Source organism: Tigriopus californicus, chromosome 2, assembly GCF_007210705.1.
Source record: "Tigriopus californicus strain San Diego chromosome 2, Tcal_SD_v2.1, whole genome shotgun sequence".
In the NCBI taxonomy this organism is placed as follows: domain Eukaryota; kingdom Metazoa; phylum Arthropoda; class Copepoda; order Harpacticoida; family Harpacticidae; genus Tigriopus; species Tigriopus californicus.
In genome coordinates this window covers 1,312,910-1,326,236 of record NC_081441.1, presented here as the reverse complement: position 1 = coordinate 1,326,236, position 13,327 = coordinate 1,312,910, and the positions used below count along the sequence as shown (strand labels likewise).

Sequence of the window (13,327 nt, the reverse complement as noted above, 5' to 3'; positions counted from 1 at the left end):
TTATTTTACTTCGGGAGAGCTCGTACTTGGCGATTTGATGCACACTGTCCATCCGAATTTGAGAGTGCATGCATGGCTTTTTCAATATAAGTTGANTTATGGATATATTCCACTCCAATGTAAAGGCGCAAGACGCGCACGGGTCGAGGTCTTAGGAAATTTGAAAAAGGTGGAAATTAAAACCCTTCCATCTTTCGAAACAGGTTGAGGGTGAGCGACTGCTTCTGGAGGCCACTCACAAGTATTCGGCCGCCAGTTCAGAGATCAAACGCCTCTCAACTTTGGCCTCGATCGGACAATCGTCGAGCCCCTCAAAGGCAGGCAGAACATCGTCCAGTTCCAAGGGTCAAATCTCGATCTCCGGATTGGCCCTGCCGCTCAAGCCCGAGTTTGTCAAGATGCTCAGGGAAGTTGGGGACGACACGGTGCACTATTTCATAGTGCTTGTCAAGCACAAGAGCCGTGTGATCCCGACCCAGATGTTGTGCACGGGGGAAGGGATCTCCAAGGGCAAGCTCATCTTCCCCAATCTGATCAATCTCCGGGATCTGGATTTCGACTTTCAAATCCACATCGAGGTGTACGGACTCCAAACCCGACGTGAGCACGTGCCTCACGATGTCAAGTACCACATCCGAAAGGACAAGTCCATGTTCAATTTGACACCATTGAAGAAGATGAAGAAGCAGGAGTCGAAGGCGTTCCCCAGGAATCAGAATCCCGTCAACAGCAAGACCATTCGGAGACCAGCCTTCGGGATGGTCGGATTCAGTGTGATCAACATCCAGACGCTCAAAAATCGGGCTTTCCACTTGGAAAAAGTGCCCGCTGTCTCGCCTCTGGCTGGGGGTCTGGAAATGACCCTGACCATTCATTCCGAGAATCGGGTAGGTTTTCATTTCCATCTTCAGCAAAGGCCAGCTAGAATCCCGTCTTGAACGCGTGTCACATTCTTGCCCTCAATGTGTTGTCTAGGTGGAGCAAAGGGGCTTTCTGACCATGTTCACGGATGTCCATGGGTACGGGGACTGGTGTCGTCGTTGGGTCCGACTCTCTGGCAATGGACTTCACTTCTGGAAGTATCCGGAGGACGAAAGCAAGGGACTCGAACCCACGGATCAGATCTCTCTGTCGTTGTGCACCACGGACGAGGTGGCTTTGGCACCCAAAGAGGTCTGCTCCAGATTGAACACCCTCATGCTCGAGACGCGCAGACCTTGGCGACAGGGCGACGAGGATTCCCTTGTGATGCGAGTGGTAAGTTCTCTGGGTAATCCATGCCCCATGCTCAAAAATGTTGTACCCTACTGAAGACGGTCTGGATTTCAGAATCGCCAATCCGGAGTGACCAGCATCCGACATTTGCTCTCGGCGGATACGAGGGACGACCGAATCGGATGGTGCAAGATCTTGAACCGAGCGCTGGAGAACATCCGGGCCTGGGATCCCACGGCCATGAGACCAAGATCGGAAAGTGCGGCCAGCCGAGGATCCTCGGACTCTGCGTCGACTTCCACAGATATTTGGTAGATTCCTCCTGCTTGGTCAAGAAGAGCCCGTATGACTTGTAAGATTGGCGTAACTCTTTTGAATGAATGTCCTCCTAGATGGTTTTTTTTTTCGCAGCTAGATATATGACTGACTTTATTTGTATCCAATCTGACCTCGTTGATGAGGCAGATTTAAAGCTTTCTATGATCTCACAAAGAGCTAGATCTTTTCCCCAAACGTGTTCACTTGTTGCTTCTATCAATGCAACAAACACGAGGAGAAACGATAATGATAGTAATTGTAACAGCACTAAAATTCATGTAGTATGTAAATTCTCATAACCGACTGCGATGACGCGTCCTTCGCCTTCTAACCTGTTCTTTTGTAGTATATATTTCACAATAAAACGAGCGTCATTGTCTCTAATGTATTGCCATTCATGTGAGTGTTTTATTTACGTACTTTGTATAACCCTAGCGGACAATACATACATAGATAGTTTTGATGAATGTGAATCGATTCAAGAGTTGAACATTGAACGCACGACTGACTTTAAGTGTCCGGCTCCATCATGAAGATCTTGTCTTCCTCATGAATCTGCCTGATTATCGAGACCACCATCCACCACCAATATCCCCACATCCCCAGCCAACTCCCGAGGAGAATCCAGTAGACCTCCTCCACGAACACCTCATACTTCCACACCATCAATCCCATCCAAACGACGATGGCAATGGCCAACAGCAAGCTGTAAATCAACCAAGGCAGGAGGAGAAACTTCCTCCGACGAATTGACCCGATGATGACCAAGATCATCAGGACGATATCCACGCCCAGTAAGATGGAGAAGGACACCACCAGACGATCCACAGTACTGGTCTTGAAGGACTCGTGTCTGGGCAGGGTGCCATAGTCCTTTTCCGAGATCAAGTAATGGTTGTGGATGATCACAATCAGGTCCCAAATGACGAAGAGCACGCCGATGAACACTGCTCCTTTACGGAGTGACAGGCAGCACAGGAAGTGGTTCAAAAAGCAATTCATGCTGACGTGACGTTCGCTGGAGGATGTCTGAATCCGATCCCTTGGGGTGGTTCCGAGTTAAATACTCACTTCTGAGCAGTGTTTCGTATCTTTTCTGACAATTGGAAAAGGGTCCATCAATCAGGTAACAAACTCGCACCAATGACCTTTCTTCAACCCACTGTGTTTGGTGCGGTGGTTGTGGTTGGTTGTATTTATTCTGAATTCAGGTCGCTCCATCCCAAGAGACTTTCTACTTGCGGTCAAATGACTGGCTATCGATTGTAAGTGTTCATGAACATTCGAACAATTTCCCCCACTGTGGTGCCAACTTTTTCATCAAGGACACACGTCATAAGTGAAAGACTGTTTTGAGTCATGCGTGTAGCATTATTTCATGTCCTGCTCGTCCTTTTCTATGCTCCAAAGCGCACCACCACTATATGAACCTACATAGATCTTGAGGTTGATCTCTCTTATATATGTAGATCGATACGTAGATATAACCGACTCATGGTCTTGTTGCATGGATACTAGGACACGAAACGAAATAACCGTAATAACCCCATTCTTCTTATGAGGATAAATTTTGAGTGTATTTGGCCAATATTGGCAAATGTTCCGCGGACGCATTCTTAAGTGTCAACAAATTACTTCAATAAGACGTTGTTGTGTGGGTGGGATACGATGAGTTTGATTCAAAATTTGGTATTCTTCTGGCATACCCTCCACATACGATTCAATCCCCAAAGTCTTGGTTCACATTGATGAGCTGCTCGTTAAGATTAAATGAAGAAAAGTAATTATTGGAAGAGATCAAAGAAAAATTGTGGGTCTCAAGGTAGCCTTGAGTCGGAATATGTCAATCCAAAGATTGCCATGATCAAAGTGGGCCACGAACACGCCACTTTCGAAGAAGTTTGGTGCCCCAAATAACCACTCGTTCGAATGTATCATGCAGCTTTAAACCGCCTCTCATTTCAACAAAAAGTGAACATCCGGTAAAACAGAACTTTGTCATCAATCGGGCCCTAAACTCCCATGAAATTATCCATCTGCACCTCCAGGGCTTTAAAAATATATCTTCATTTCGAGACGTTTGACTTATGCGATATGTTTTTATACATGGTATTAAATACATTATTTTTCTGTCTTTGGTGTTTGCGGGCCCATTCCGTTCCTGCTATGCGACTAAGTCTATTTTGGGTGCCAAGGCTGAGTTGTTAGTTGAAAGAAAGAGTGTAGTTGCAAGTCGCTTTGGTTACTCTGAAAAACTAAGGGGCGAGAGGAGGTCGTGCTCATTTTTTTGTGAAAAAAAAGGGCTCGACTTCGCTTCAATGTACAATACCGATTGGTCCAAGCTTATCAAATGTATCAGATTTCTTCACAGAAAAAGGATTGAGTCTACGTAGGTACCGCTCAGAATCCGATCAGAAGATCGCCGTCCTTCAGTATGACAACGACTTTCCAGGCTCACCGCCCTCCACTTTTGAGTTCGGGCTGCGGTGTTTTCTCGTTGGATTTGAGCTCCAAGATCGTAAGTCTCATCTGCCTGTGCGAGGAAATCCTGTGGATCGGACTGTTTGTGACGGATTTGTCCCGAGGAGTGGGTGACTCGGTGAACGAGGATGATCCTTGGATCTGGTTGGGCTTGATCATCTTGTTGGCTCCGGGGATCTTTTTGACTGACTTCTTACTTATCTACGGCACCATTAAAAAGGTAGAGCACACCAAAATTGTAGTCCTTTGTTCTTTTTTTGCGGACTTACCCACCTACCTCTGCTGGAAATGGAATCCGCAAGAATTCGAGGTCATCGGTAACAGGAATTTGATTCCCGGTCTTGCTTAAAAGGAAAATTATAATTGTAGTTTTTGCTAGCACCTCAACTTCATACAATATTTGGTCTAGTTCTTGAATGCAGGGTTAATCTGGAACGCTTGTATTTTATTTATTTATTTCAAATCTGACACTTGGAAAATGCTATGGGACGAAGAACACCTTCGTATTCCTACTGTATACCGTAACATTTATGCTTTTTGGTTCTTTTTTTGGATCTCCGACTAAACACATACAACGCGTGTGATGAGTAGAGCTGTAAAAAGAAGTCGATTAAATTTGGCAAAATAGCAGCTAAAAAAAAATTTAAAAAAAAGGCGAAATAGTTGGCAAAATAGTCGATAATCAATACGGAAAACAAGAACTTAAGTTGTGTATTTCTAAAGATTGAGGTACAAGAAGCTAGGTTGCCCATTTACTTGTATAACCTCTGGACATGAAATAGACTACAATAACCCTAAAAAGGTAACTAATTTGGAAATTGTTCTCTTAAAACTTCCGAAATTGGAAGGTCTTCCTCTCAATTTGGTCAACCTGAAGCAATTGTTCATAAATTACTTTAACTTATCAACGTTTATAGGGGCTTGGCAGTTCAATGGCAAAATTAGTCACCCTTGGAAAATTATGAATTTTTGCAGCTCTAGTGATGAGCTTCCCATGAGGAATGAAAACAGCAATTCGGTCTTAGATCCCCATGCGAACAGATTTACTCGTCCGTCTTATCCTATATTACACCCTCGAATATTTGAAGGAAGGAATTTGGAGGGACCGGTAGATCAAGGATACTTGTAGCAGCAGGATTGGACTTGGCAATAGGCGAAGGTAGGCCACTTGGCGATTGCATTATTGCAACTCACTAGTAAACAAGGGATGCTGCCATTCCGTATGAAAAAGCTATTCAAAAGAACAAAAATGTTGTTGTTTTTTTAAGTTACAATTCGGAGCTACCGTACATTAAACAAAAATATAGAAATCTTCCGTTCTATTTCCTAAAAAGTCTACAGTTTTAGGAGTAGGTAATTATGAAGGTAATAAAAGGTGTGCAGTTTGGCCCTAAATGACAGTACATTTGTGCCTGTTTCCAGTTTCCATTCATGCATCCGTCAAAGAGCTTAAACAAAAAGTAAAATTGGCCTACTTTCGCTGATGTCCACTCCTCTAGTTAAAGGTCTCTCTGGGTAGATAAGAGAGGTAAAAATGTCGAGCGGGTCTTGTGTCCATTAAGGATTTAGGTGTAGCCCGCCAAGATAGTGGACAGTGCGATACACCTATCTGGTTAAAATTGGCAAAGCGTTTCAAAATTGGATACATCGCACGTATAAATCCAGAGATAGTAAGATAATCCTAACTCTGTACAAGTCGATTGTCCAGCCACATCTTGAATATGCTTCACTCATTTGGGCTCCAATGAGTTCGGCGGGTTTGGAAAAGGTCGAGCAAGTCCAAAGATGCTTCACTAGGAACATCACAGGAATGAGAGAGCTCTCATGTTGGGAGTGGCTAAAAAAGTTGGGACTGTACAGTGTTCAAAGGAGGTACGGAAGGTATCTGTTACTGTACGTCTTCAAAAGCATCCATGAGTTTGGGCCCAACCCAGGATTTAGGGTCAATTCTAGTGACCGTAGAGGCTTAATGTGCGTTTTGAGAGCATCTTCAAGCCCTCGAGAATCCAGGCTAGTTCGAACAATGAAGTCCAACTCTTTTCTTTCTTGGGGGCTCCATCATTGATTGTACATGGTTGTCCCCTCAAAAATTAGGAGGGAATATGCAGGTGTTGATCATATGTTTGGCTAAATCTTTTGATCAGTCATAAATTCAAGAGCAAGCCAGGTCCACCAACTCTTTTTCGTTGGTCGATCAAATAACATACGAAAATAAAAGGTTAGTGAATTGAACACGTTTTTCGTCTTGTAGTGCTGGAAATTCCATTCCCGGTAGCGATAAGGACGTCCAAACCAAATCTGTTATATTATATCAAGCAAGACAGATTTGATGACGCACCATTTGACCTCTATTTCCAAAAGACTCTAACGTCTGTAGTTGGTTTCTTTCATACAGTCTGGTCTCCTCTCGTCTTACCCGTCTCATCTCAGTGGTCAAAAGCCTTATGAAGGTTTGAGAAAAATACTCGAATTCATCTTTTTTCCAGTTTTCTTCCTCGTAAAATTATAGTGATTGATTTTGATCTAATTCATTTATTGAGTCCAAGCTCATGCTAAATGATCATAAGCCTAAAAGGTACCAGGTTTTGTTTGGACATTTCTGTCAAACTTCAAAAAGCCTTTTCAACCACTGTGGCAGTCGTCCAAGAACTGGTGAGGCAATCATCTCTGATCGTTAGTGTTAAATTATGCACCAGAGAAACTCCATCATGTTCAGGACGTATTCACCAAAACTGGAATTGTGTGTGGAGGAGAAAAACTAGTTCCTTGAGGGTGACCAAATAATGCTGCCACAAATGGAATATAACACTTACTTTATGTGTTGGTTAGCTCCTAACCAAGAGCTGATCATCCAGGAATTCAGCTTGCCTCTCTCCTTGAACCGATATTAGGAGCTTACTGGTTTTTGGTTCTGGCTACCTCCAGGGGAGACGCAGTCAAAGTCATGAATTTAAAAAAAGTGTAAGCATCCATCTTGTCGTAAGAAATAAAATGTTCGTTTATTTCTTTGTTTTGATTCCTTTAATGGTGTTGGGCAAAAAAAAGGCGTTATAGTATGTGGTTTCAAAGGTAACAAAATTGTTGCGCTGTTTCCAGGACCCTCTTTTCGGTTAATGTCTCCCTCATTTTTCATCACCCAAAAATCATGATAGCTTTTCAGTCTATGCTTGAAATCCACTCGATGCTTTTTTTTTGGTTTGTTTCAGGCCCAAAATTTGATCTTTCCTTGGGTGGTCAAGGAATGCTCCACGACTTTACTATTAGTGGTGTTTGCTATCCAAGAATCCCGCAAGTGCTTCATACATTCATCTTCACAAGGTTCGAGCTCAGACATCTGTGGACTCAGTCCTGTTCACGATGCCGTGTACATGTTCCTGATTGTCATCAACCTCCATCTCCGAATCTTCAGCATCTTCGTCGTGCTCTCGAGGATGTGCGAATTAAAAATTTCACAAGAAAAGAAGATTTACAAGATCCAAATTAATCCAAAAAACAGTTCATCAGTCTCGATCTCTAAATATTGATTGATTCATCGATATAAAACGCACAGAATTTGTAAGAAACGTGATCTTCCCAAATAAATTGACGTAGCAAACCGCCCAAAAACTATCACCATTCAGTTCTTACGGATTTAGGTTTAACCTAAGAGCCATTTCTCTGACTCATAAAAACGATAAAGAATCATATCAATGTTCCGAAGCCAACGAGAATCCACAATGCTGGTGATCCGCCGTCTCTTTCCTTCACTTGACATCTTGCGAAGAATAGTTGTTCCTCATTTTCCACGTTTTGCTCCACCTCGTTCTTGGCGTACGTACCTACTTCGGTTCTTTCAAGAGTTGACACTTACTTGATGAATACCATTAGCGTCGATCATGACATCGACCTGAATTTCAGCCTCACATTGAGGCACGCAATGGAGGTCGGTTAATTCGCAACTGGTTATCTTCGACAAAGGGACTTTCACCTTCTTATGAATTTTACGCCGAAACAGTACGCCGAAAGTCAAAGTTAGGGGTGAAGATCTTCGACTTGGTTGTTGGCACCACCGTACCGTATATCCCGGAGTGAGTGCAGACATGTTCCCTCTCTCGGTGGCAATACCCATGGAATGGGGTTTCGCATCCAAAAGCACCATATTCTTATCATCGCAATTTCCGCCCGAGAGAATGCATGCCTTAAAAGCAGCAGATCCAAAAGGCACAGTCTCAACAGGGTTGATACCTCGGGAAGGTTCCTTGCCATTGAAGAACTCCTTGACCAGTTGCTGGATCTTGGGAATTCGAGTGGATCCACCCATGAGAATGAATTCGTCAATGTCCGACTTGACCAGCTTAAAGTCTGTCAAACCATTTTATACCAGTTTTATGATGGTTATGAAGAAGTTCCTGATTGAGCTCCTCAAACTTGCCTCGAGTCAGGTTTGTAGAGAAATCTTGAACTTCGATCTTTGTAGAACTGGAGGTGCTCAAAGCTCGCTTGGCTCTCTCGCTTTCGAATTTCTCGTCGAAGCCTGTGGACAGCTCGAGGATCGGCTCTCATGTCTTTGCGGGTCTTCTTGCGGAACACCTTCATCAGATGCTCAATGAAGCGTTGGTCAAAATCTTCATCCCCCCAAAGAAGGGTCACCATTAGCGGCTACCACCTCGATCACTCCATGATCAATGGTCAACACAGACACGCCAAAGGTTCCACTGCCCAAATTGAAGACTAGGATGCTTTTCTTTCTCTCCCTTGTAACCCAATATCCTTGGTTTTGGACTTCAAGTGTTAGGTGTATTGATTTTACCCCCACTTGCTCCGATTTGCTAAGATGACCGACCTAGATGACTGATAGATATCGATATGATAGGTAGCTCAATAAAAACAACGTACTATGTTGAGAATGTCTCTACTACTAGGTACTTGTGCGTCAGAGTGAGTTTCATATATAGACAAATCTGCATTCTTGAGTTTGTTCCGGAAAGTTGGCGTCCAAACCCCCATTGGCTAGCCAAGCTGATGAGATCAGGGCCAGCTGACTTAGTCACCGATCGATAGTCACTGCACCATATAGATCTTTGGATAGCGCCCATCATAGACATCACGATGACGACCTCCCAAGAGAACTTTATTGATGCGTTTTCTTTCACAGTAGAGTGATGTCTGGATTGGGACTCTCTGCACCTTTACCTTAAAATCATGATCCTCCTTCCATTGCCATGTTTCTGATAACCTCTGGGACAATTAAAGCCTTTGAGGATTTGGAACACTTATGCTTTGTTTCGTGCCAGCATATGATTTTCACCTTAGGAAAAAAATAAAACTTTTCCGAACCAGAGTGCACAAGATGGAGCTTCAACTTGACACTTCAGTAAAAGTTCCATCCGGGTTACCGTCATAGCGGTTTCAAGGCTCCTGGGTCGATAGAGTTGGAGGTAGTAAGGCTCTAAAACCCCCTTGCATAGTTCTATCGTAATACGTGGACTGCATATCTCTTTATTTTTGGTTGTTTGCACACGCTCGAAAAATGATGCTCTTACCGTTTCCGGTAAAGACTTTTGGCAAAGTCTTTGTAAAACCCCCTGTGTCGTTTGTCCCTCTCTCCTCATCGGTTTTCTTGACGGAGTTGCGGCATCACTGACATCTCCATTGTCATTCAAACCGTGAAAAGCCGGCTCAGCAATCACGACACTTGCTGCTCCTGGTTCCCCTTCACTTTCATCTATCACAAGTTCCTGGCCGGGCCGGCTTCGATCGGGAGATTGGAAATTCTCACCTGGTAGGCCTCCCAAGTTTGGTACCGTCTTCGTCCGCTCTAGGCTTCTCTCACCTCCAAGTAGTTATGGAGAATAAAAGGCCACCAGGCTTTCTGTTCTTACTAAAAAAAAAGATCCTTTTTTTTGAGCAGAAAAAAAGGTGCAAAAACAAATCTTAAGTCAAGTGTACAAGTCATTTTCCTACTACTTGCAAAAAGGCATTTATGTTGGAGGTTCGTGTTGGAAAAATTACCAGGGGTTATTTGGTGTCTTTTGAACACAAATACTTGCCAACACAGCTCGTACATTCATCACGCAAGATAAGATTATTCTTATCATTTGGATCATTTTGATCTTTGTGATACAGAAATTGTGAGTTAAGAAGTTGACAAGATGGCGGATAATATGTTGTCGAGCCATCTTAAGAAAGAGAATTCAAAAGCCTACCATACTTTCGTCATTGATGATTTCTTGTTTAGGGTGAAAAATGTGTTTCCCCACGGCGATAAAGATTACACTTCGCAAGAGTTTTATGCACCTGGTGCGGCCGAATTCGTAATTGTTGTTGATATTCCGCGTATGAAGCTTGTCCCGTGCAATGAGAATGCAAAGGCTAAAGTGAAATTGATCGGGTGAAAGTTACCATACTGACCGTGATACCATTTTAATATGTAAATTTTATATTCTGGGGAAAAACAACAAGCCTGTTTTGGAGAGCAAGGTTTTAAAAGATGATTTTGGGGGTTCCCGTAGACGTGAAAGATGTAGTATGCCCTTGGATTTGGAACAAATCTTGGAAGAGCCTGCCAAGCTATTACGCCCCGACCACTCTTTGGCGATTCGGTGCGTGATAGAGGTCAATCATGATGTTCTTGAATTGAAAATTCCCTGTTCTTTGGATTCGAAGTAGCGATTGAACCGATGCTTGTCTCCCAAACTTTTCCCGGATGTGCACTTGGTGAGTGAGGAAAGTCGGCTTCCCTGCCATAAGCACATGTTGGCCGCAAGCTCAGATGTCTTCATGGCCATGTTCTTGGATGGAAAACATCAGGAGAGCCAGACCAACGAAGTTCGAATTGACGATGTCGATCCCAAAACCTTGGAGAAACTCTTGGAATATTTGTATCATGATAACATTGAGGACTTGGATGGTTTGGCTTACGAGCTTATTTGTGCCGCTGACAAGTATAATATGGCTAATTTGAAAGCCTTTGCCACGAATAGTGCTCTCAAGAATCTGAGCATTGAAAATGTATTGTCCTTTCTTTGCCTTGGCGAGCTTGTCAACTCAGACTTTTTGACTCAAAGAGCAATGGAATTTGCCAGCGACCATATTGAAGAAGTGATCAGGAGTGACGAATGGCAGAGTCTCTCTCGAAATATCGTTGACCAACTTTTTGCGGAAGCCATCAAGTATGGAAGAATGTAAATTTTATCAAAATAATTTCATAGCACACGCTTGAACTACAATAAATACGTACCTATGTTGGTTAAAAACCAAACAAGTCGGTTTTTTTTCGTATGCCAAGAGGCAAGTGTAATATTTTTCTCAATAAAAATTGCATTTTCACTTTGTTGTAAGCACATGATTCAAGGGTTGGCACTACCTGGTTTGCACTTCACAAATTGGAACGTTTACTGTCCCTATTTTCGTGTACGAGTAGAAAAAGGAGGATGTGGCAACAACCACACTTATCTGAGCTACTTTTAAACATGTGTATTTCTCATAAGTTGATCCTTTTGTCGCTTTGACAAAGACCCACATATCATGATGTCTTGGCATTTGAGTAAACACTTAAGCAGAAAATAAAACCACCGTGTTAAGCAGCCACGCGATCACATACACAATACCACACAACACACTCAGACCGTCCGTTTGATCAAGATCAGAAGCAACAAAACGAGCGGCTGAACTGGGCTGAATTGAATAGGATTTTGAAAATGTTCGTTTTTATTACGTTTTTAGGCATGCAAGTTTTTCATGTAGGCTAGAATACCATAAAACAATAAAATCAAAGTTGTTCCCTATTATTTTCTAGGGCAGAAAAGTGCTTTAGGGAATTTCTTTGGAAACTTGATAAGGCTTTTTGAACATTATGGGGGATTATGTGGTCTCAAAAGTAAAGAAATTGTTGCGTTATTTAAAAGACCCTATTTTCGGTTCTCGATTTCTCGATAATCTCTCCCCATTTCTAATCAGTTAACATTTTTGATACCTTTTCCGTCCATGCTTGAAATCCACACGCCAACTTATTTGGTTTGTTTTAGGCCCAAAATTTGATCTCTCCTTGGGTGGTCAAGGAATGCTTGACGACTTTACTATGAGTGGGGTTTGCTATTCAAGCATCCAGCAAGTGCTTCATACGTTCATCTTCACAAGGTTCGAGCTCCGACATCTGTGGACTTAGTCCTGTTTACGATGCCATTTACATGTTCCGCATTGTCATCAATCTCAATCTCCGAATCTTGAGCGTCTTTGTCATGCTCTCAAGGATGTGCGAATTGAAAATTTCACAAGAAAAAATGATTTACAAGATCCACATTGAACAATGAAGATCACTTGCCGTTTATTATTTTCTATGAAGTAGCGAATTCGCCAGTCTCGAAATGCAGTTGATTTATTGATTGATTAATCGATATAGAATGAACATCATTTGTAAGAAACCGTATTTTGCAATGCATTTTAACGTAACAGACCGCGTGGGTCGTGCATTTGAGCTTGTGATTCAACATCAAAGGTCTATTTCCATAGCAGAGATGTCCAACCTAGAGTAGTTCCATCCTCGCCAATGCTTTTGGAATCAGCCAGGACACCTCAATCAGCTCATTAATTTTGAGACTGGCGAATACCGGCCCAGCACATCATCGATGGATTGGAGGAGACACTACAGTATTGACCGATTGTTGACTACTCAACAAAGCAATAAAAAGACCAATTCATCCGTTCTCGTCGGAACCAGATCAGCTGGCCTCCTCAACAAGTCAAGTGAGTCTCTGCGGAATTGACAAGGGTGAGGAACGTGTCTGAATTTTCCACATTCAACTTTGATCACATTCTTAAATGAACATTTTTCTCGCACATGACCCTATGTTCCACAACCAACGCCTTCCCAACCAATTACCGCTACCATGCGTGTTGGCATTGCTAGCCACTGATATCTGTTGCAGCTTTGGACAATGGACTGCCCACATTTTTTGGATTCTCTGTCTCGAGTAGTCTCAAAAAACAGGTTGCTCTCGTGTTGCTGGCCAGTATAATAACCTCCCAAACATATGCATATCATTCACTGAGAGCTTCTCCAACTCGGCCGGCCTCTTCTCCCAATGCCTGCAATTGAGTGTAGAAGACATACATTATAGATGTACTATATAGATATACATACATATATTAGATGTACATCAATATATTGGTTTGGTTTCTTGTTGATTAATTGGCTTGGATCTTGATTTGCTTCCAAGCCAATCTCCCTGCCAAACAAGGGATTATCTCCAAGAACCTTGTTTCGAATGGTGTGAAGCATATCTCTGAGACTTCTCGTCATTGTGGCTAACAGCTCGACAATAACTTTTCAAGG

General features: G+C 42.8%; 5 protein-coding genes across 6 annotated transcripts in view; 3 read left to right on the top strand and 2 right to left on the bottom strand.

Moving 5' to 3' along the window:
• Positions 1–1,929, top strand: part of LOC131890736 (anillin-like) — a 7,937-nt gene extending 6,008 nt beyond the window's left edge. For both annotated transcript variants that reach the window (XM_059240153.1, XM_059240147.1), the window contains exons 6-8: positions 204–887; positions 976–1,257; positions 1,330–1,929. In XM_059240153.1, the coding sequence (XP_059096136.1) occupies positions 204–887; positions 976–1,257; positions 1,330–1,530 (1,167 nt within the window). In that variant the 3' untranslated portion in view covers positions 1,531–1,929. The remainder of the gene's footprint in view (positions 1–203; positions 888–975; positions 1,258–1,329) is intronic.
• A 32-nt stretch (positions 1,930–1,961) lies between these two features.
• LOC131890760 (uncharacterized) lies at positions 1,962–2,851 on the bottom strand. Its single transcript, XM_059240174.1, has one exon. It carries the CDS (start codon positions 2,533–2,535, stop codon positions 2,044–2,046), a length of 492 nt encoding a protein of 163 aa, XP_059096157.1. The 5' UTR covers positions 2,536–2,851; the 3' UTR covers positions 1,962–2,043.
• A 1,069-nt stretch (positions 2,852–3,920) lies between these two features.
• On the top strand, positions 3,921–7,611 carry LOC131890749 (uncharacterized). Its single transcript, XM_059240163.1, has 2 exons — positions 3,921–4,234; positions 7,221–7,611. The coding sequence occupies exons 1-2, from the start codon at positions 3,968–3,970 to the stop codon at positions 7,536–7,538; spliced, it is 585 nt and encodes a 194-aa protein (XP_059096146.1). The 5' UTR covers positions 3,921–3,967; the 3' UTR covers positions 7,539–7,611.
• Positions 7,612–7,846: 235 nt separating this feature from the next.
• Positions 7,847–8,646, bottom strand: LOC131891969 (endoplasmic reticulum chaperone BiP-like). Its single transcript, XM_059241680.1, has 2 exons — positions 8,457–8,646; positions 7,847–8,355 (listed from the first exon to the last, which is right to left on the bottom strand). The coding sequence occupies exons 1-2, from the start codon at positions 8,644–8,646 to the stop codon at positions 7,847–7,849; spliced, it is 699 nt and encodes a 232-aa protein (XP_059097663.1).
• Positions 8,647–10,145: 1,499 nt separating this feature from the next.
• LOC131891959 (speckle-type POZ protein-like) lies at positions 10,146–11,181 on the top strand. The gene is made up of 2 exons (XM_059241669.1): positions 10,146–10,307; positions 10,663–11,181. The coding sequence occupies exons 1-2, from the start codon at positions 10,146–10,148 to the stop codon at positions 11,179–11,181; spliced, it is 681 nt and encodes a 226-aa protein (XP_059097652.1).
• The last annotated feature ends 2,146 nt before the right edge of the window (positions 11,182–13,327 follow it).

What these genes read in the sequence shown, in the direction of transcription:
- LOC131891969 (XM_059241680.1), bottom strand. Translation starts at nt 8,646, where the DNA reads ATGGTGACCCTTCTTTGGGGGGATGAAGATTTTGACCAACGCTTCATT. An exon ending in CCAGTTCTACAAAGATCGAA is followed by an intron (nt 8,356 to 8,456) that starts GTTCAAGATTTC and finishes ATGGTTTGACAG; the next exon opens with ACTTTAAGCTGGTCAAGTCG.
- LOC131890749 (XM_059240163.1), top strand. Translation starts at nt 3,968, where the DNA reads ATGACAACGACTTTCCAGGCTCACCGCCCTCCACTTTTGAGTTCGGGC. An exon ending in TCTACGGCACCATTAAAAAG is followed by an intron (nt 4,235 to 7,220) that starts GTAGAGCACACC and finishes GGTTTGTTTCAG; the next exon opens with GCCCAAAATTTGATCTTTCC.
- LOC131890760 (XM_059240174.1), bottom strand. Translation starts at nt 2,535, where the DNA reads ATGAATTGCTTTTTGAACCACTTCCTGTGCTGCCTGTCACTCCGTAAA.
- LOC131891959 (XM_059241669.1), top strand. Translation starts at nt 10,146, where the DNA reads ATGGCGGATAATATGTTGTCGAGCCATCTTAAGAAAGAGAATTCAAAA. An exon ending in CACCTGGTGCGGCCGAATTC is followed by an intron (nt 10,308 to 10,662) that starts GTAATTGTTGTT and finishes GATTCGAAGTAG; the next exon opens with CGATTGAACCGATGCTTGTC.